This window comes from Lonchura striata, chromosome 13 (genome assembly GCF_046129695.1).
Source record: "Lonchura striata isolate bLonStr1 chromosome 13, bLonStr1.mat, whole genome shotgun sequence".
NCBI lineage: Eukaryota > Metazoa > Chordata > Aves > Passeriformes > Estrildidae > Lonchura > Lonchura striata.
Window position 1 is genome coordinate 5162535 of NC_134615.1, and position 21600 is coordinate 5184134.

General features: G+C 44.9%; 1 protein-coding gene across 2 annotated transcripts in view; it reads left to right on the top strand.

The window, feature by feature from the left end:
* PEPD (peptidase D) overlaps positions 1–17747 on the top strand; it is a 147285-nt gene extending 129538 nt beyond the window's left edge. For both annotated transcript variants that reach the window (XM_021536684.2, XM_021536683.2), the window contains 2 exons: positions 9049–9240; positions 17088–17747. In XM_021536684.2, the coding sequence (XP_021392359.1) occupies positions 9049–9240; positions 17088–17237 (342 nt within the window). In that variant the 3' untranslated portion in view covers positions 17238–17747. The remainder of the gene's footprint in view (positions 1–9048; positions 9241–17087) is intronic.
* The last annotated feature ends 3853 nt before the right edge of the window (positions 17748–21600 follow it).

Below are 21600 nucleotides of genomic sequence, written 5' to 3' on the forward strand. Positions count from 1 at the left end.
CTGGTTAAAAAGCAACTTCTTTGCTTTTGGCTGAGGGAATTTCTGGGAGTATTACAAACGATTTTTTAAAAATAAAAACTTTCCAAGTGGATATTATTCCATTATTTTCCTCAAGTGTAAACAGTTGCATTTGAAATAATACAATAAACGTTAATTTCCTAATTTTTACCCGTCAGAAAGTTTTGAGTGTTCCAAAAAAACTATTTCCAGACATTGTTAGCTTAGATTAGTTATTCATTAGTAGCCAAAGATCTCTTTTTTTCAAAATTGGCAATAATAAGTTTTCATCTTTTCCAGTAAGCTGCTTTCGCATGCAGCATTGAACAAGCACTTTCTTCTTTTTTGACAAATGTTGTGAATGCTTGCAGATTTTCTACAAAGTATACTCTGGGATATTAGAAAATATAACATTTCCCTTTCCTATTTTTTGCTGTGATAAAGAACAACTGGTTTTGGCCAGCAATGAACGTGTCTTGGCAACCTTATTTTAGGACAGCACGTTGACAGTAGTGTGAGCAGCAATGTTTGCCAGTGAAGCACACAAGTGAAGGTGCTGGTTTGAGCAGCACGAGCTCCTGGGGAAACCGAGTGCCACATTCTGCCAGCAATGAGTGTGTCTTGGCACACTTATTTTAGGACAGCATGCTCACCAGTGTGAGCAGCAGTGTGTCCCACTGAAGGATGCAGGTAAAAGTGCTGCTTTGCAGGAGGGCTGAGCAGCACGAGCTCCCTGGGGACCGCATCTCCTGCCAGGCACCACGGCGTTCCTCAGGGACACCGAGTGCCATGGGTTTTGTCAGCAATGGATGTGTCTTGGCACACTTATTTTGTGACAGCATGTGAGCACCAGTGTGCACAGTGTTTCCCATGAAGCACACAAGTGAAGGTGCTGGTTTGCAGGAGGGCTGAGCAGCAGGAGCTCCCTGGGGACCGCGTTCCTCGCGGGAAGCCGAGCGCCGCTTTGAAAATCCGCCTGTTCCTTCTGAGGGTCTGACTGCAGCTCGAGCACTGCTGAAAATTCAGCCCCAGTGGTACTAATCACTTCAGAAAATTTGGCCCTCAGTCAGACAGAGCTTGCTTCAAAGGGTGAAAACCCCACTGGGCTTAGCTTCTGCTGTAAAATTTCATCACGGAGATGGTTTTCTCACATTCTTTCAGTTGTTTCTGGGTAAATTCGATATGGGATATAAATGAGGGCTTGTGCCTGTTGCAATGAAGAAAATGTGGTAGGTGGCCCCAAATTTTCGGGCCCTGAGGTAGATGAGGCTGAAGTTTTCATTTAAATCTAGGTTCCGTGTCTCTAGATGCCTGAGTTGATTCAATTTCATGCTATATTAATTGACTATAAGGCTCTAAAGAATGCTAAGTACATTTGATGACTTTCTCTAATAACAAGCCAGTTAATTTAAGTTAGGTTAATAACTACTGTGATTTTTGCATGTTATGAACTAAGAGTTTAATTTAGTTTTGTTTTTTAAAATTATAAGATTTACCTTAGTTTAAATTTTTAATTCAATTCTCTTGAAAAGCTGACCCTTTTGTTGCTATTCTGCATCACAAATTAAGATTGGAGGTCTGTTTTGGAGTTACCCAGATCCTTCCATCACTGTGCATGCTTGGGGAACATCTCTGCTGTGCACAAGCTGTGTCTGCCTTTAACAGAAAGCTTGCTCCCAGATCCCAGATGACTGACTGGGAATTTAACTCACCAAAATTACTGCAGAATACAGGAATGATCTTGTTCTGGCAAAAACTATTTTCCTTATGTATCCGACTTTATGTTGAAGCAGAAGATTTCATTTTTTTGTGGTTAGCATTGCAAATGATGCATTAATGTTTTTTCCTTTAAGAATCAGAGGATGAAGTGAATTTACCAAGAAGCTGAAAGCTGTTATGTAGGGCTCTGGTGCTGCAAATTGCTTCACTTGCCATAACCTTGCAAAACCTTGCTCCAGCTTTGGTTACCCAGGACCTGCAAACATGAAACAACCTGTATGGAAGGCACTTAGGGCGCCTCTTTACAAAGAGAAAAAGGGCATTTCATTAGTTTTAACTTTTGGTTTTGTTCTTGCAAGTGATTCTATACCTTGAGAAAAGATTAGGAGAAAAAACTCGCTGCTTCTGCTCCATGGGACCCTCTTGAATCCTTTATTTGTTTGTTTGTTTGTTTTGTTTCTTTGAATTCCTGCATAGCAAGAACATACCTACAGCAGGCAGCATGCAGGAAGGAAGCAGATGAGTGGGAACTGCCTTTCCATGCAGAGCAGCACTGAAATCCATGGTGCTTATTGCTGCCTGCTGGGTCAAACGCCAACCAGGAGAGTTTCCTGCAGCCTAGGACTCCTCTGTGGGGTTTAAACCCCTCCCAGAGTTAGGCTAATGGATCTCACTCTGCTGTGTCATCTTGTGCTCAGCTCCCAGCAGCTTTTCCCTGTGAGGGCAGATTCTGCAGTCTGGGTGTTTATGGAACTCAGGCCTTGAGCAGAGGCAGAAGAGGAGGGAAGGCTCAGGGTCAGTGCAGTGCCATGGTGCAGAAATGCCCTGTCATACCACAGAGTTCTCCTCCTCCACTGAGAAAGACAATGTTAAGGACTTGAGGTTTTTAGTTGCTTGGTTTGGGTTTCATTAGTTCTGTTTTTTTTTGTTTTTGTTTTTTTTTTGGTTTTTTTTTGGGTTTTTTTTTGTTTGTTTGTTTGGGGTTTTTTTTGTTTTTTTTTTTTTGATGGTGATACTTGCTTATGTTTCTTTGACTTGCTGAAGTTTGTTGCAGAGGACTTTGTGTGCTAACAGAGTTTATATCTGAATATTTATTGTCTAAATATTTCTGAAACTTTAGCAGCAACTAGTGGACCTTGTGTGTTTTTGAACAATTCATTCTAGGTGCAGTAGGAGAGAAAAAATAAAACAGTGAAGCTCTGCTTTCAATTCCATAGAAAAAGTAAGGTATCATTGGTATACTGTGGACTTTTTGCTATACAAATTTCACTAATGGTATCTAAAGATCACAAAAAAAAGCCCTTTCATTTAAAACTATTGCCTGTGTCTGCTTTCTTTGTCACAAGAAATTTGTTCATTAGATTTTAAATGATGCTTGTCTTTGGTTTCATTCTGAAACAGTGTTGTTGGTAGCTTTTGCAATTCTTTCTCTTATTTCTTATAAAACTTATAAATTCTTCTAAATATTCTCCCCATCTTTCAGGTTAATGCTGTAGTTATCAACTTGGAGATTTTAACTATTTGCTATCTTTTTTCTCAAACTTAGGTTCTAAAAAAGGAGAAAAAATATAATCTCTATGTTCTGTTATTTCCATTATGATATTGCCGGGGCTTGGTAACATCAGAGGATCAAAAAGCAAAAATTAGATGGGGAGTTCTGCTCTGAACCATGCTGTAGTGCTGGATTGAAATCCAGCTCCAGCTGAATCATGAAGAGCAGTGCTTCAAATAAGTGGCAGATAATTTTTTCTCATTCCCTGCAATAGTAGGAAAGTTATTAGGTAACTTAAACCTGATACCACAGTTAATACCTAGAAAAAGAAGAAAACACTTCAAGTAAAATAGAAAGTTAAACATCATGTGTCCTCTATTCCCCCAATATTAACTTTGAGCTGTGTCCCAAAAGCTCCAGCTAGTAATTAGATTCTCCTGCAGAAGTGGCAGCTTTGATTTGCAGATGCCACGAGTGGTCTGTGGTGCTTGGGGCACAGTGGTCTGTGGTGCTTGGGGCACAGTGGTCTGTGGTGCTTGGGGCACGTTCTCCTGTAACCTGCTGCTCTTTCAAAGGCGGGACTGACAGCACTCCTGCAGCTGCTGGGGAAAAGCAGCACCCATTGAATCAACGAATCTTCATTAGGAACACTCAGCAAGTGAAACGAGGGCGTAGAGAAGGGACCAGGAGACACCTGAAGTGGAATTTGAGACTTTTATTTTCCTAGCTGCACAGAGCTCTGTTCTTTTTACATTAAATGAGCTAATTAGAAGTTAGGTATATGCGGTGGGAGAATAGGGAAAAGAACTGAGATTTCACTTTGGTACTCATATTATCTTAATGTAATGTTAGTATTCTGATTAATTTAAATTCTTGAATGCATTTAGATTGGTAAAGTGGTTAGGACTTCACTGTACTGGATGTGTTCCAACTGGGACAATCTGTCAGGCTCCAGAAAGTTCTGAGATGATTTAGCTGGAAAAGAGAATGTGAAACCAGATTTGTGTCACTAATGAGTCTTTTACTCTGGTTCAGTATTTGCATTAATGAGTACCTCAGGTGTTCTCTGCTGTGGCTGGGGTTTGTTGCCATCACTGGCTTGAGGAAACTTTGGGGTGATGCCAACTTGCAGCCCCTGGTTTTGGCAGGTAGGGTGCCCTTGCATCTCTCTGCCCTTGTGCATCTCTAGCTACTGCCCTGTGGGTGAGCAGCAGCCGGCACAGGGACATCACCTGTGGTTTTCTTCTCTTCTGATCCAAAACCAAACCCAGGGTCAGACCCAAGTGGGCCTGGAGCTGTCTCTGCTTCTGATTGCCTGTGGAACAAGATCCAGCATGATAGACAATGGAGTTCTTCCATGGAAAGAGCAACATATTAACTATTGAGTTGCTTAGGAGCAAGCAGTAGTTCATCTTTATACTGAGATATTCTGGGGATGTTGCAAATTCTAGTCTTCCCCAGCCCTTTTTCTGGGAAATAGGCAGATTTGCATACTTCCTAATTCCCTGCTTATTCCAAAAATAGTAATATTTTGTATTACTGTACACTTAATTTGAACTTTTATTTTGCTTACATAGTAATAAAATCAGTTTACATAATAATTCTCTCATTCCCTTGACAGTCCCTATTGCTTAGCCGTGCTGGTTTTTGTTACCTTACATGAACCATTAATTCGAATCCAATGTTCTTGGCAGGAGTACAGTCACAAATGACAGTGTCATACATCTGTGCTTACTGAGGGAGGAGTGTCTCAAAATGTGATTAGAACCTCCAAATAAAGTCAGTCTTAGAAAACAATTTCAGATCTAGCCTGTTGTTGCAATATACGGTAGAATAAACATTTATTCAAAATTTAGTTTTCAAAGAATATAAGTGCAAGTTTCTTTTTAGATGCCTAGGCATTAATATTTTCTAGACTGTTCTGTACACATTTGGGGAGCAAATTATCAGCTTATACTTTCTCTCTGTTCAGCCCTGTGACAAGGGTCGTGCTCAGTGGCCAGGACTCCAGGATATAATGATGGTAGGAACAGGTACCCCCAGAGCTGCTGTATCAGCATGCATATTTTCACTCTTCATTTAATCTGGCTGCAAAACAATGCCAGGGTCATTGTTGAAAACAAAGCTTGAGTTGTTCAGCTGAAAGAGGTAGGATCCTCCTCACAAAGAAGGAAATCCTTTAATGGCAGAAGAGTCCTACTGATCGATGACAATGTGAGGTTGCCCTGTCAGGCTTTGGTCTCAAGAGAGTTTGACTTGAAAAATGGCAAGTCTTGTTTCAGATCTGTCATCTTCTGTTTGGGAATTGTTTCAATCATTTAAAAAAGTCCTGAGTTTGTCCTACTTTTCATGAACAACCACAGCAGACTGAGAGCTGTCAGCCCCTGGACCTGATGGGTGTGGTGGCTACCAAGGTGCTCATGAGTGCCCAGAGATCAGATGTCACTTGGGATGCTGAAGCCATAGTCTGATACGTGTTTTAATCCAACACTGTTCTCAAAAGAAAGGATTTTATCATCCACTCAGCTTGGTCACTGGCCCCTCTGCTTATTTCCTGTGCCAGCTCATTTTGTCCTTCAGCCTTGCAGCAAATTGGACTGGGGCTGTCCTCTGCTCAGAGTGTGAGTGGCCACATAACAAGCCATAGCCAGAACCTGTCTCTCTTCAGCCATTTCACACAGGTGAACACCCTGCTAGTCTCTGTTAAAAGGGACAAGCCCACCCACTGCTGTCCTGCTTGTTTTTCAGCTTTGAAAAGCTAAGCAGTGTTACTCTTCCTTTGAAGCCCACTAGAAATGCTTTCATGCTTTCATACATCTGCATCAGTACCTGGAGATGCAACCTAGAGCCAGCACAGCCCAGGACTGAGACAGGATGGGGAAAATAGCAAAAAGACTTTGTCAATTCCTTCCAGAGAAGTTAAAATTTTACTTTTGGGCTAGTAGCAATATTCAGGTGCCTTGGGAAGTCTCCCTGCATTGCTGAGAGTCATATCCAAATATGTATCTTGAGTCTTGTTGCTGTTAGCTTCTTGGAGGAAGAACTAAAAGCAGGATCAGACTGCAAGCAGTCTAGACAAAATGCCCACCATTGCTTTAGCAGCTGTACAGAGGTAAATAAAGGGGGCTACTGGGGCTTTATTGTCACACATGATGTTAAACACCATTTATTTTAAGTAAAGACAAAAAATTATGGATGCTGTGCCAGGGCTGCCTTCAGAGGATGTTTGCAATTGTTTTCCTCGCTCTGCATTTGTCTTTCTAGCATCTGTCTTGGATTGACTGCCTTGGAAAAGGCATTTACAAGTAGAATTGAGAAGTGTACTTAAAAGCCAAATCTGGGCTGTTTGTTGTAAAGTAGCCGATAGATAGTTGGCGAGGCACCAAAAGGTCCAGACACTAATCTAATTGTTTACAGCTCATGGAGAGATTAATCCACAAGATTGGATGCCCTCATTTCCTTTACACATTACAATGAATGTGTGAAATGCCAAACCCCAAAGGGCAGTATGAGAGAAAAAATGGCTCCATTTCAGTGCAGTTATTGTTTCAAGTTTAGAAATATATTGATTTTCTTTGAGTTTTGATAAGAGTACAAATTCAAAATGCTTTGCTTAATATTACAGTATTCTTGTTTCCTAGGCTTAGTAAAACAAAACCATGTTTTCTTATTTGGGTGTAATGTATAGTGCTCTGCAAAGTCCAAATCAAACATATGCCATAAAACTTATGGAACACACAGTCAAAATGGGCAAACCTACGTCCAAATGTCCAGGCTGGTTAGCTCTAGAAATCTTGGCTACTGTAAGATGCTGTACATTGGAACAGAATAAGCTCTGCAATGGGAAGAAAAGCAATCCCTGACTTGCTTGGGTAACCAGTGAGAATAAAGCAAGCACTATGGAGGGGCTGCTGCAAGCAGTACTTGTGTAAAATAGGCCTTTTCTGAACTGAAAGAGGAGCTCAGGAGCTAACACTACTGCAGGGCTATGGCCACTCTGAAGAGAGAATGATGCAGTAAGATGAGAACATGGGTAGTGTGCAGGGTGTGCTCCAGCCTCCCTCCATCCCCCTGGCAGAAGCTGGGCTGTGCCAGGGCGTGGTGCCCAGCACCAAGGGTGATGCTGGGCAGGGTTTGCCTGGGAGAAAGGGGAGGTTTCATCCTCCTACCACCAGTCATGCTGATAGTAATGCTGACACCAGCTGCCCCTTCTGCTGGCAAGGGAAAGCACTGTGGCTTTGGGCAGAAGCAAGATTCAGGAAAGCTGTGTGGAGACCAGATAAATAATTCTGTGGTCTTGCAGATGTGTTAACCTCTGACTCACTGGCTAAAACAGAAGGTTTCATGAGCAGAGTGCGTGTCCATGATTGAAAGCTGCTGGGCTGTGAGCTGTTCAATGATAGTTCGTTGGGGAAATTTTGCTACAGTTGCAAAGAATTTTCAAAAAGCTAATGGAATTGAGATGTATTTATTCTGATAATGTAATTCCTGGCACATTCGGGGGAAAGAAAATTAATATCCAGAACTAGTCTTTGCAGTGTTTCTAATTCCTTAACTAAGCGATATATGGCGTTCTCATATATCTTTTTAGTTTACCAGCTTTAAGGAAGAAGAGAATATTTTGCTAGTTCAGACTTGTTTTGACTTAACTTTTAATAATACCAATCAGCACCATGTTGCCTGAAAGTCTGAATCTAACAAAAGTTTAGTTTAAATGGGCTGCTTTTATGAGGTCATGTGTAGACTCATTGCTCCTGAATCAAGATCATAAATGTGTAATTTTAAAAACATGTGGTGAGAAAAAGTATTTGCATATCCTTAGAGAAATTGTTCTCTGCTGCATAGTTCAGCTGTTTCAGCCATGACGTGGCAGGGGCATTTCAAGTTTTGTATGTCGCTTACAATACCATACTTTGCAAGGGAGGGTACAGCAAGGAGTAGTGCAAGCAATTATTTTTGTTTTTTAGTGTTTCTCCCTGTGGGTGTCCAGGGCATCCCTCTGGCTGCCCTGGAAGGCCTGGGACCCTGGCAGGGGGTCAGGAACCCCCTGGACAGAGCCCCCAGAGACACTGGCTGTGATCTCTGTCCATGGAAAAGAGTTTTCAATCTTACAGGATGAATTACAAGCTCTGAGTGTTTGATATAAGGAATAATTAAGTGTGCACAGGTGCAAAAGTAAAATTTTAGGATTCTAGATTAGGGGTCCAAAGGGGGCAAGATGGAGGAAATTGGGTGTGCCTTGTCCTTTTTCTCCTTCTTCATGCCCTCCCTGTTTCACTGTGGTGTTGGCATTTTTCTGTTGGTTCAGGCTGGGGACACACTGTCCAACGTAGGTGACAGATATTGGCACGTTATTGTAAATCCAGCCCAGGGAGTTTCTGGTATTTAATGTTTGTAACATCCCACTGAGGGCAGAGCCCCACACGCTGCCCTGCAGGACAGAGCTGGGCAGGGCAGCAGAACATGTTAGAGATAAACAGAATAAACAACCTTGGAACCAGCACAGACCAGTTATGGCTTCTGCTTTGGCAGCGGGGCTGACAGAGACTTTCTACATCTCGGAATCACCAATACCATGGATTCCGACACTCCCAAGGTAGAGAGTAACAGTACCAAGCATATCCAAAGTCAAGATTTCTGTGATGCAAAAAACAGTTGGGGTGTTGAGTTGAAAACTGGTCATCACTCTATATGAAAGCTAAATGAGGACTGATGGGAGGGAGGTAACTGCCTAGCGAACTTTCAGTCCTTTATGATTATTTTTTGTGTTTTGTGAGTCTGACGGAGCAGTCAGCCGAGGAGGGTTTGGTCAGGCCCCCATGACGGTGTGTGTCCCGCAGGGCGTGCAGCGCGCGGAGGAGCCGGGGCTGCGCAGCCTGCGCACGGCGCGCCGCCTGCAGCCGGGCATGGTGCTCACCGTCGAGCCGGGCATCTACTTCATCCAGCACCTGCTGCAGCAGGCCCTGCACGACCCTGCCCAGGCCTGCTTCATCGACAGCCACGTCCTGCAGCGCTTCAGGGGAGTCGGTGGGGTGAGTGACTCTCAGCAGATTCTTCAGTAATTGCTTTTCTCTTGGTTTGCCCTTACTCTGTATCTGAGGAGAAGTCTTTTGGGACTTCTTACAACTCCCAAAAGTCTTGCAGCTTTTGGGAGTTGTAATATATTGCACACAGGGCTGTTCCTGAAGCAGCATCTTTGGTCATTCGGACCGTTTGACTCTGCAGACAAATTGGGGGTTTTATTCTCATTTTTTTAATGTAGTTTTGCACTAGTGATTAATGATAGACCCATATTTTCCCGTTGACTGAAATATCCTCTGCCAGCACCATACAAGGGCTTGCCAGGTAGGTGTTTTGTCTAATGTGTGAATCATGTATGTTATGAAATATGAGACTGAGTTCTGCAGTCCAGAGTTGGCTTCCTTGACAGCAGCACAGTCCAGTGCTTTCTGCTGGGGCAGAAGAACCTGATGCAGTTTAAGTCGGGGAGGCAGTAGATGAAAACAGCAAAAACTGCTCTTAGAGGATTATTGACAGAATGCATAAAACTTTGCCTTGGGGAGCCTTCCCCTTTTTCTAGAAGAATGGCTGATGGGGTTCCAGGGCACCCGTGCTCAGTGTGACAGGCTCAGGCAGCAGGGTGCACAGGAGGATTGGCCACGGGAGGTAGAGGTGATCTGGGCAATCATTCCATGCAGCAGCTGCTGGGCAAGTAGAGGAGCCTCGCTTGTGCATACTGTTTCCAGGGCACGTTTCCCATTCAAAGCCACCACCCTTGCAGAGCATTCAGCATTTGCAGTGCTTCCAGTGGGATTTTATTTCAGCAGGGCAAGCATTTGAAGGGTGCCACATTGTTCCTGCACAGAGGAGATAGAGCAGGCAGCTGCCATGCCCCATCGTCCCCGTGGCTCTTCTGCCAAGTCTCAAGCCAGCGAGCAGTCACTGGCAGTGGTGGTGATTTTCTGGTAGGAAAAGTCCCTCATTAGGAATTGTCTGCTGCTGCCATTGACTGATTTATCACTGTATCCCAGCCTTGAGAGGGTGATTACTGTAGCACTTTGCTCTGAGCTGCCTTGGAACCACCAGCCCTGACAGAAAAGTTGTGTGTGCTATCCCCTGTCATGTAAGCCAACCAGGCTCGAGGGCAGCCACCCATGGTGTGGGTGCAGCCTTGTTAGGAGACACAGGACTTTGCCCTTGCTGATATTTAATTCACTGCTGAGGTCTGGGACATTATCTGTCTCTGTGTTGTTTCTTTATCAAGATATCAGCCAGACAACTGAGGTACTGGTGAACAAAAGGCAGCTAATTCTGCATTTCCTAACTGTGAGCACTTTCTGTGTGACAGCACACACTGAAATGTATTTTAAAAGAACACTGTGATGTGCTTGGGTAGGTTGACACTGCAATGGAAACAGGTTTAACTGTCTTCATTTTCCACGTAAACATGTTCTGTGGGAGTTTTCAGTAATTGAATTGATTCCTGGTGAGCTTTCCCTGAAATTACTCAGCAAAGCCCACATTTTTCCCAAATGGCTGTAAATGCCCACTCCATTTCTGCAGCCTGAGGTGTGCCTGTGTCTCCCCTTCTGCCTGTGGTTGCACAGAATAGGAGTGACAGCCTGGGATCTCTACGTTGGTAATAAGTTGCTGGATCAGGCACTTTTGTTCCAGAGATTTCAAGCAAACTTTGTTCCCTCATTTTTGTTTAGCTTCCTGTAAAGATGACTTGTAAGGAGAGCTAGCCAACAAACTTTGCTAAAAGAAGGGACAGCCCAAAAACAATTGAGCAAAAATCTAAAGCTCTGATCCCCCTGTGAACAATACATTTTACTTAGAGAGAAAAAATAATAATACACACATACCCTGAGCCAGATGTTGTCAGTTGATTTTGTCCAGGAGAAGAATGAAAATAAAATCTAAGACTGGAATACATCTGAATATTTTTGAATTCTTCACAAAAGCTGAATTATAGCACAATCAAAATAAGTTTTTCCATCTTTACCATTCTGACTTGATTCTGCATAAAAAGAAGATGCAATTTGCACTGTGTAGAGTGCTCAGTTATGAACAAAATGTTTCATTCTAGTTTTTTTTTTCATTCTACTCAGAGTGATTATTTCTCACAAAAGCATGCCAGAAATTTTTGTTTCTATGGGATTAAAAAAGATCTTGTAAAGCCCAGTTTTTTTACTGACAAATATTAACAGGGGCTACTATTGGTGTCAGTTCTAGCTGAAGAGTTCGCTACAGCCAGTCCAATCTTCCTTTAAGTGGAAAAGTAAAACACATTCTACAAAAGGAAATAAGTTGCCTGTTTCTCTCTGCAGAGCTCAGCACTAATTAAAATGTTCTTAATTTGGTTTAGTGTAATTCACTTCAAAAATGAACTAACATTCACTGAAGTAACACCACCGTAATTCTAAGTAAGTCTGTCTGCACAGGGAATTTGTGGATTTTTCATAAATTCACTTTGAATTCAGGTCTTTTTTGGGCTTTCACTGGTTTTCTTGACTGTGACAAGTCTCTGCATTGAGAAGCAAAGCTCTTGTAGTGGGCCAGAAAGGGCAGGATGAGCCATTTATTGTAATTTGTGCTGGCTGGAGGTAGCCATGAGGAGATTGTGGAAGGTGCAGGAGCAGGGAAGAAGAGTTGGTGCAGTCTGTGGCTCCCTGTGCTGCTGGGACAGGTGCTCAGCCAGCCCCTGCTGCACAGCCCTGGGGCTGTCCCTGCTGCTCAGGGACCCCCAAACTGCAGCCTTCTGCCTCTGCTGGGCCAGGGGCACATCCCTCCAGGGGGAAGCAAGCAGTGCTCGGGGGATGGTGCCTGTCTGGAGCCCTACACTCTTTACTGTTGAGTTCATCCTTCACAAACTTCCTCGGCCGATTTGGGGACGTTTCAGTCACGTGTACTCCAGTTCTCCATCTGCAAAAGCAAGGTCCAGTTTACCGAGGTCATAAATCCTGTGGGACAAGGGCTGCTGCTGGATGCTGGCACAGTGCCTGGCCCAGGGCACCTTTGCTCTGCCTGGACTCTGCCCCACACGCTCCTGAATAAACACAGATGTGCAAATAGAGGGATGTATTTCCTGAGCAATACAGTTGTATGTATTGCTCAGGAAAAGCAGCTGAATCCTCAGGGAAGGGGAAATGCCAACTCCAAATGCTGCCCTTCAGGGTTTGACATTTCCATTCTTCATAAGCTGATTATGGATTCATGCAGTTCATATGATGTTTTCTCAAAGACACAGTAAAGCCATTCAGTCTTTCTTTGGCCTTACACATTCAATCTCTGTTCAGGCTTTATTTTTCCCTAGGATTTGTAGAACTAGCACTAGACTTAATATCTGAAAACTATGCAACTTCGAGAAAATGCTGAAAGACAGATGGGTGTTAAATGCATTACTTTCTTTCATTTACAGATTTTTCTCATTTAAAAATTAAACAGATTTACAAAGACCAGGAACTTGAAGATCCACTAGTATTACAATATGTTTCAAAGCAATAGTACCTCCCTTACTCAGAGGCTAAACCAAATAAAGAGCAAGATATATAAGTGCTCCTGCCTTTGGTTCAGAGTCATATCGTTGTCTCTGTCCTGATTTTTGTTTTTCAGAAGATTAGACTCTGTTTCTGAGTTTATGGTGAATTTGTATTGTGAAATGAAATTATTCAAAAGTTTTCATAGGAAACATACTTAACTTCCTTTTAAAGTTCTTCTAAGGGAAGTGATAGGTGTAGACAACCCAAAAACTACTGCTGGGTGCTTATAAACCTTCTTTAACCCTTTTCTCTTCTCTAACTAAAATATTTAGGTTAAAGTAAGACCAGCTGTTTTTAACCTGTATTTAGCTTATAGTTTAATGCTTCTTTTTGAGCCTGGAGAAGGGACTGGGCACCTGAGGCTTTTTTCTCATCTGTATCAGTTAATCTGATAAAATACAAGGCCTCACCCTACTGATACTGATCCTCTTCTATAAAAGTGTGAACATTTAAATGTGGACATTTAAAATAAAGGCTCTCTTGACATGAGGACTTGGTTGTGAATGAAACCTGCTTGTGCCAAGAAGACTATAGCGTGGGATGAGATTCATTGAGCTCAGAGCCTTTAGGCCTCTGCAGAAAACACCTTGGCAGAGCCACTGTGTGGAACAGCAGGAAAGTGCCTTCCCCAGCCCAGCACCCTGGGTTTGATGCAGCAGCTCTGTTTCCTACCCAGTCCCTCTGAGATACAGAAGTCAAACTGTGCTGAGGATAAGTTTGTTCTATTAAAAATTATTGGGAAGTCGATGGCTGAGTTGAAATAAGTTCCCTTGGCTGCACACAGCTGCTTCTGTAGGACACCAGCTGTAGGAACAGACCCACAGGTCCTCTAGCTGGATCTGTGTTCATCTGCTTTGGATGGTCCCATGTGTGGCCACATCCTGTCACATTTCCAGGCAAGTGTCCCACTCTAAGGTCTTTGCAGTGATAATGTTGCTGCTTTCCGCAGCCATAATCAAACAAATGATCAATAGACTTTTTTAAAATGGGGACATTTCATCAGTTGCCTTTTTTGCCATCTGGGATCTGTCATCATGCAAATCTGGATTATTTAATTGGCCAAAATAGTTTCTTGATTGTCAAAATCCAAATACAAATATATATTATCATCCAAAAGAAATCAGTAAGTGCTTCAGTGCTGTTTCCCTTGGAAGGTAACACAGGAGGCTCTGGGGAGCATGACTGTATTAGTAAGTCAGGACAAAGTGCGAGGCTGTACAGAGCTGACAGCAGCCCTGGTATTTAACTCCTGTGCTGTCCTTGGCTGTGCCCCCAGCCCTGCTTTGGGACAGAGTTGGGACCATTGAGTCGAGCCACGTGATGGCCTGTTGCTGGTGTGAGGCAGTTGTGCAATCAGGTCTATCCAGACAGATCATGCCACTACCCTTGATAAGAAAAAAGCTTTTTTGGAGCAGTCCTGGCATTCCTGGCCACTGCATCTTCACAGGAGTGGTTTTTTGAAGTCTGCCATTTCATATCAAGAAAGTAAAGCCTCCCCTAGGTTTTTGCAGAGCACACTGAAAGCTGGGGGTGCAGTGAGCCTCACACTTCAGTGCCCAACTCCAAACCACTCTGTAGCCCTGAAACAAGCAGTACTAATGAACTGAGAGCCTGCAAACAGGGACAGCTCTGAGAGCAAGTTTCATAACCACGGGCCCCCTCTGGGAAAGGCAGTCCCAAACCAGTGAGCCTTGCCAGAGAGATCCAGCATCTTTTGTCCATTTGGACAGGAGACAAGACCAAATGACAGGCTCTCCTGTGGGGAAGGTTTTGCAGGTTCTCTGAAGCTGCTTCTTGCTGCTGCTGAGTTTAAACTCAGGGTGAAGCATGGAGGACGTGAAGAAAAAGAGCAAATGAAACCATTTCCATCTCCTTGAGTGCCTGTTTCTCTGCACTCATGTTGCTTTTAGGCAAAGGGAAAAAAATGCACTGAAAGTGGGAAATCTGACTTCTCTCTTATGGCAAGCATCCATTTCAGGTGAGATTCATCCCGCAGAAGAAGGATTAGATTCAGGGGAAAGTGTTCCTAGGGAGTGGTGGGTGGTCCCAGGGGGCCAGTGGTTCTGTGTGCTTCCATTCACATCCCAAAGACCATTTGGAGGTGCTGATGCTGAGCAGGCTGATGTTGCAGTACTGGCTCTCCCAGTTTTTACAGCAGATCACAGAAGTCCATGGATTGTATGACCTCCTAGCAATGCTCCTCCTATACAAGGAGTCACAGGGCCTGGCCCTCATCCTCCTCCTTTGGTCACTCTCAGTTCCCTGCTCTGGCAGCTCCAGCCCCTCTGTGCTCTCCTCATTCAGGATGTCTCACTTCTCTCCTCCACCAGGATCTCCCTACCTGACTCCTTAGCCAGTCCCAGCTCTCTTTCTGCATTATTTGTCAGTCCTCTCTCACCTCACTGTACCTGCCTTTCTTTAGTCCTTTCATGACTCTTAACTATTTCCCAGCTCCTTCCCCATCCTGATTTTCTCTTGTGGCCTCTGTAGAGAACCGCATGGACAGACACCTTGTCCCACTTGCTCTTCCCCACTGTAGTCTAGCTTTCATCTGCTCTGCTTTTAAGTCAGTCCATCCTCCCAAAGAGTGCAGAGGTATTTGTGAAGGCATTAAATGCTCTACTGGAAAACACAAACCATTTTTCTTGGTTTTTTGCTAACGTTACTGGTCAAGAGGCTGAATTGTGACTGATACGTTGCTGTAGCTGGGGAATTTCAGCTCAAGCTGGGGGAGGTTTGTGAAGCAGGCAGTGCTTGGGAAAAGGCTCTCTCTGCAGGCAGAGTCAGTTCTAGCTTTGTCTGCCTTTCCCTCTGCTCTCAGACTTACTTTTGCACTGACATTTTCACTTTCCACATCATCACTGTGTTCAGCTCCATTTTCACTGGCTGGGCTTGCCAATGTGATGCTTTGGCTTTTGCCACCTTACCAGGTCTGTCCCTGGATTCTGGCACTCCTGCAGGGTTAGTCTGGTACCATCAGGTTTTTGGCAGGGACTGGTCCACCCAGGGATGCTCTGCCCAGGCCCAAAAGGACAGGCATATGGCAGGATTTGCCTTTGGATGCAATGGGGCCCTCCTGCTGAATCCTTGGGTTATGTTTTGCTCAGCAGTCAAATTTGAAGCAGTGAATCAAAAAGCCCATCCAGATAAATTCTGCCCAAGTGCAGAGTCATTCATTGCATGTGTTGCTGATCTCTTCTGCAGCAAGGCACCAGCCTTTCAGGCACACTGAGCATACAGAGCCTCACAGCTTTCAAATTTACAGCTGTCCAAAACAAATGTGTAAACTTAATTTGTTTATTTAATTTTGTATTATAATACACTTAACTTGATACCAAGTAAAAGAAATAATCTGGCAAAGACATCATTAAACAGTTTAATAAGGACTGGATGACTCATTCTGTTTGAACAAATGGATTATTTTGCAATCAGAAGTACAAATGTTAACCAGCTTTATTTTTAGTTGAAAATGTCAAGAGGTCAGAAACAATTAAAGCAATTGTAAGGTAGGAGTACCCAGGGTTTGTGTTCTTTTGGATTTGCACCTTACTAAAATTGCTTTTATTGCAGCTTAGCAGCTTAGCAACTTAGCAACATTTTTCTGATAAGATAACAGGAATGACTGTGTAGGCACATTTACTAGTAAGAAGAGATTAGAGACAAAAAGAAACAGAGCACACTTTTCATTTTAATAGCAAGAGTTGAAAAACTTTCTAATAAGCTCAAAATTAAATGTTTGGAATATCAGCTACAAGCTATTTAATTTGCAAAGTTTCACTTTGAAAGTTTATTGTGTTTAGAGAAAAGTTTTAAGTGCAAAGAGAAACTACCTGAATTTCAGCTCAGAAACAGGAGAGCTTTGAGAGCAGATACTGTGGGCATCAGGAGGCTTGTCCCTAGCAAGGCAAGTGCTGCAAACCCAGGGAAGAATGTTCTTTTTACTGCTCCTGCTGTCAGGGGCTTGAGACTTACTGGCCCTGTAGAATGATGCAGCATGAACTCACTGCTGCAGACCTTGCTCAGACTGCCCTTGGTGTACCCACTGCAGCAGGGACACCTGAGGGGCCACCAGCACACCGGGGGTCACCACGAAGCTGGTGTGGTCCCGGCAGGGTGGTGGCAGGGGCCAGTGGGCCAGGGGGAGTTGGAGCCTGCAGAGCCCCGTGCCAAGGTGCAGGGGTGGCAATTGCGTGCTTGCAGTGTGATGCTCTGCCTGGGTTGCAGCAGCACCTTGTGCCCTCGCTGCTGCTGCTGCTGCTGCTGCTGCTGCTGCTGCTGCTGCCTGACGTGCTTCTCACCCCATCTGAGCGCCCTGTGACCGTGTGCTCCCTGTGCAGGTGCGGATCGAGGACGACATCGTGGTGACAGCCACGGGCATGGAGCTGCTCACCTGTGTGCCACGGACTGTGGAAGAAATAGAGGCTTTCATGGCAGAAGGCCAGAGCAGTGCCAAATCATTTGACTGCCTCTCCAGCCAAAAGAAGTAAACTTGAGGATGATGCTTACTGCCTCAACAAATCAGTCATCATTCTGCGGTATATTAAATAAAATGCATCCAATTGTTAATAGCAAGAGAGGCAGGCAGGCTACTAGCTGGAAAAATTCATGCATTAAAAATGAAGGTAGAAGGCCCAGGTAACTCAACTGCTGCTTGCAGTCAGCAGTTTATGGGACCAAGTGGCAGCCAAATAACCCTGCTGCCTTATCAATGGATTTTACACTTCTGTCAGATCTCAGCTCAGATTGTATCTTGCAATTAAATCTGAATTTTGATGATTGGGACTCTAAAACACCAAATGGATTATCTGAAAGCTATGAGCAATTGTAAACACTTAAGTCCTTTTTTAAACTCCATCACAAGTGCTGTGAAGAACAAAAATGAAAATCAGTTGTTCTCAGTGGACATAATGGCATATTTTTCTTATGGATCTGTATCTATGTACTAAGCAGAATCAAATTTTTATTAAAATTCACCTTGGCATCATTTGTGTCCACAACTTTGTGGTCATTATGTTTTTCTGCTCCAGTTCCTGCTTCTTTATCTGATCCTACTATCAATTTGTGCTCTTCAAACTTTGACCCTTCTCTAGCCAGAGTTTTCTGCTCTGGACAGTGGCTGTACTGATCCTTCACACACAGCCCCATGCTCATTAGATCTGTTCATCTATTTGTTCCTTAAAAACACAGATTGCTATGGTGTTCATGACCCTTAAAAGTTGAAAGAAGGGGGAATATCTTTGCTGCAGGGCTCATGGTCATTGAGCAGAATATGCTGTGCAGCATGATAGAGTTATTTTTAACTGCTCAGTGTTAGTTCAGAATGAAATAATGTAAATATTATTTGGATATCTTACATACATATTAATATTGGTCACAAAATTATTTTCCACTCATGCAAGATGTAAATTACCAGGAGAACTTTTTTTTACTGCAGGTATTCATCAGCTTGCAGGATAATAAATACATTTCTTGCATCATAAAATAGCACTAGGTGCTGGTAACTACATAAATATAATCTTTCTCACTCTACATACACATCAAAACTCCTGTTCAGTGTTCAGATCCTGTTGAAGTTTGATTGCAAAGCCACTTCTGAACGTCCCTCTGCTGTGTTTTAGAGGGAGCTGAAGCCACAGCAGAGCATCAGGGCCTTTCTGAGTCTCAGTGCCTGCCAGGTGAGGATTTCCCACTGATGTCTCAGCACCTTGGTGTGAGCAGCTCAGCTCTGTTGCTCACACCAGGGCACTGAGCTGCAGGCAGAGGGACAGACTGTGAGCTCCTGTCTCACATGGGGGGCACAGCACAGCGTGGGCTGGGTGCTGTCAGAAACCACTGCCACCGCCTTGGCGCCTGCCCCAGCACTGCACTTAGGCCTGAAATCATTTCCTCACAAATCAGATGCACTGCTCTAGGGGAACTCCTTTTGCTAAGCAGGTTGGTCTGTGTGACAAGAGCCTGTGCTTTATTCCCCACAGCTTGGTGATCCACTGCTATGTAGGAAACTTCATGTGGGAGAACAAAGATACATTGTGAAACAATCCAGAGGACTTCATGAATGTCACTCAATTAATAAATAAGCCAATTTTTGTTTTTTTTTTAGCGGTTTCTTGACATTGCTTTGTAGAAGGCAAGTGCATGAATTCTTGACTGTGAAGGGAAATAGTTTTTCCAGGAAGGGACGTTTCAGATCAGAAGCTTGTATGTGCTGCTGCATTGATGTTCCTGCTGTGCTGACTGGATTTTTCCACCTCTGAAACCCAATACCTGCACAGGACATCAGGCTTTGCTTTGGTAGCCTTGCAGATATGAGAACACAGAGACTATTCTGGCATTGCTCGGAACTTATCTGCCCCCAAAACTGAGGTTTTTTCAGTGAAAACGGGGGCCCATGGCCTCAGCCCCGTTCCCTCCACAGCTGAGTGTTTTCCCGTGGCAGGCTGTGAACACGCCCGGGGAGTGGCTCACTGCTTTGGACGCTGAAACCTGCCGCTGCTTGGGTTCCGCAGCAGGTACTGTTTGATAGGAACACTCCTCACCTTTGCAAAGGAGAGTTTGGAACTGTTCCAGCTGAGCCGTCACCCCGTGTGGCTGGGTGGCCTTCCCCGCCCGTGCGGGGCGCAGGCAGGAGCAGGAGGGGCAGCGCGGGCCCTGCGGGAGCAGAGCCGGTTCTGCTGCGGAGCCGGTTCTGCTCCGGAGCCCGTTCTGCTCTGGAGCCGGTTCTGCTGCGGAGCTGGTTCTGCTCTGGAGCCGGTTCTGCTCTGGAGCCGGTTCTGCTGCGGAGCCGGTTCTGCTCTGGAGCCGGTTCTGCTGCAGAGTGGGTTCTGCTCCGGAGCCGGTTCTGCTCTGGAGCCGGTTCTGCTCTGGAGCCGGTTCTGCTGCGGAGCCGGTTCTGCTCTGGAGCCGGTTCTGCTGCAGAGTGGGTTCTGCTCCGGAGCCGGTTCTGCTCTGGAGCCGGTTCTGCTCTGGAGCCGGTTCTGCTGCGGAGCCGGTTCTGCTGCAGAGCCGGTTCTGCTCTGGAGCACGTTCTGCTGCGGAGCCGGTTCTGCTCTGGAGCCGGTTCTGCTGCAGAGCCGGTTCTGCTGCGGAGCCCGTTCTGCTCCGGAGCCCGTTCTGCTCTGGAGCCGGTTCTGCTGTGGAGCCAGTTCTGCTGCGGAGCCGGTTCTGCTCTGGAGCCGGTTCTGCTCTGGAGCCGGTTCTCCTGCGGAACCGGTTCTGCTCTGGAGCCGGTTCTGCTCTGGAGCCGGTTCTGCTGCGGAGCCGGTTCTGCTCTGGAGCCCGTTCTGCTCTGGAGCCGGTTCTGCTCTGGAGCCGGTTCTGCTGCGGAGCCCGTTCTGCTCTGGAGCCCGTTCTGCTCTGGAGCCCGTTCTGCTCTGGAGCCGGTTCTGCTGCTCTGGAGCCGGTTCTGCTGCGGAGCCGGTTCTGCTCTGGAGCCGGTTCTGCTCTGGAGCCGGTTCTGCTGCTCCTGACCCGGCCGCCGCCCCGTGCCCGCTCCCTGCCCAGCACGGCCGTGTGCTCAGTCTGCCATGGGCCACCCTCTCCGTTCTTCTTCATCATCAGCCCCATGAACTTGGTGAATATAAATTTCATCCTTCCTTCCAGAGCTGTTCCGTAATTATGATCATTTTTATCCACTTAAGCGAAAAGTGAATTAGACCTTTTTTCCTAAATTGGGGAGGGGAGGAAGAATAAACCTTTTTTTAAAAGCCAAATATTGTAAATGCAGGCAAACCCAATGGGAATAAATGATGATGTCTGACTCCATTCAGAAGGCTGAATGATTTCTTTATTATAACTATGCTAAAATACATTAATATACTATTTAAAAGGAGCATACTAAAACTACATACTACTTTCTCTGACTCTAACCCCAACACAACTCGTGACCCCCTCTGAGAGTCCAGCCCCAGGTGGGTTGGACTGGCCACCAGGCTCAAACAATCCTCACCAGAATCCAACCAAGCACTCACTCCAGGTAAACAATCCTCCAGACACATTCCACATAGGAAAAACAAGGAGCAGAAATAGAAATTGTTTTCTCTTTCATTTCTCTCTGTGCACCTCTATGAAAAATCCTGAGAGGGAGAGAAATGTGCTTGCCACAGGCACAGTGATATTTAATACTTTAAAAAGTGGTGTTTAATAATTTTAAGTGTATTAATGGGGTGAAAGTACAGGTTATGGCAAATTTTCTTTTTGACTACATCATGGTATTTTATATTCCATCATGTTTTCTCAAATGCCTTTTCCCCTTGGCACAGACTGAATAGAATTGGCACCGAAGTAACAGAACGTGTCTTATGCCCAGCAAATTTGTGTGTTTAGAAACGTCTGAGCGCTTCTGAAACGATGCATGGAAGTTGCTCCAGCAAATTGCTTGAGCTCCCTGGGGTTGGGTGCACTCTGAATTTACCTGCCAATTACCCTGCTGCAGCTGCAGGGGTTCTTAAAGGAGTGCAGCCTCCCAGTGCTCGCTGGGGCTAGAGCAGACCCCTTCCCCTAGGGGGACAGTGAGAAAATGGGAATCTCCTTTCCTGGTGAAATGTGTGGTGCTGTAACTCCTTGTGTACTGACAGGCACTGGATTCTGTCACAGACTTAAGAATAATGTGTCAAAAGGAAAATCTTAACTTTTATAGGACTACACTGAAATTTTCTGTGCCCTGCAGCAGAGGGGTGTGATGGGGGTACTTTGCTGCTGCACAGCCTGGGCTGCTTCCCTTTGGGAGAAACGAGCCTTGCTCCTTGGAGCTGCTTTGGCAGGAGGGGGCTTGGAATAAGCCTGAGCCTTTCTTGCAGCCTCTCACTGGAGCACGCTAAAACATGGATTTGTTACAGTCACGACACTGAGGTG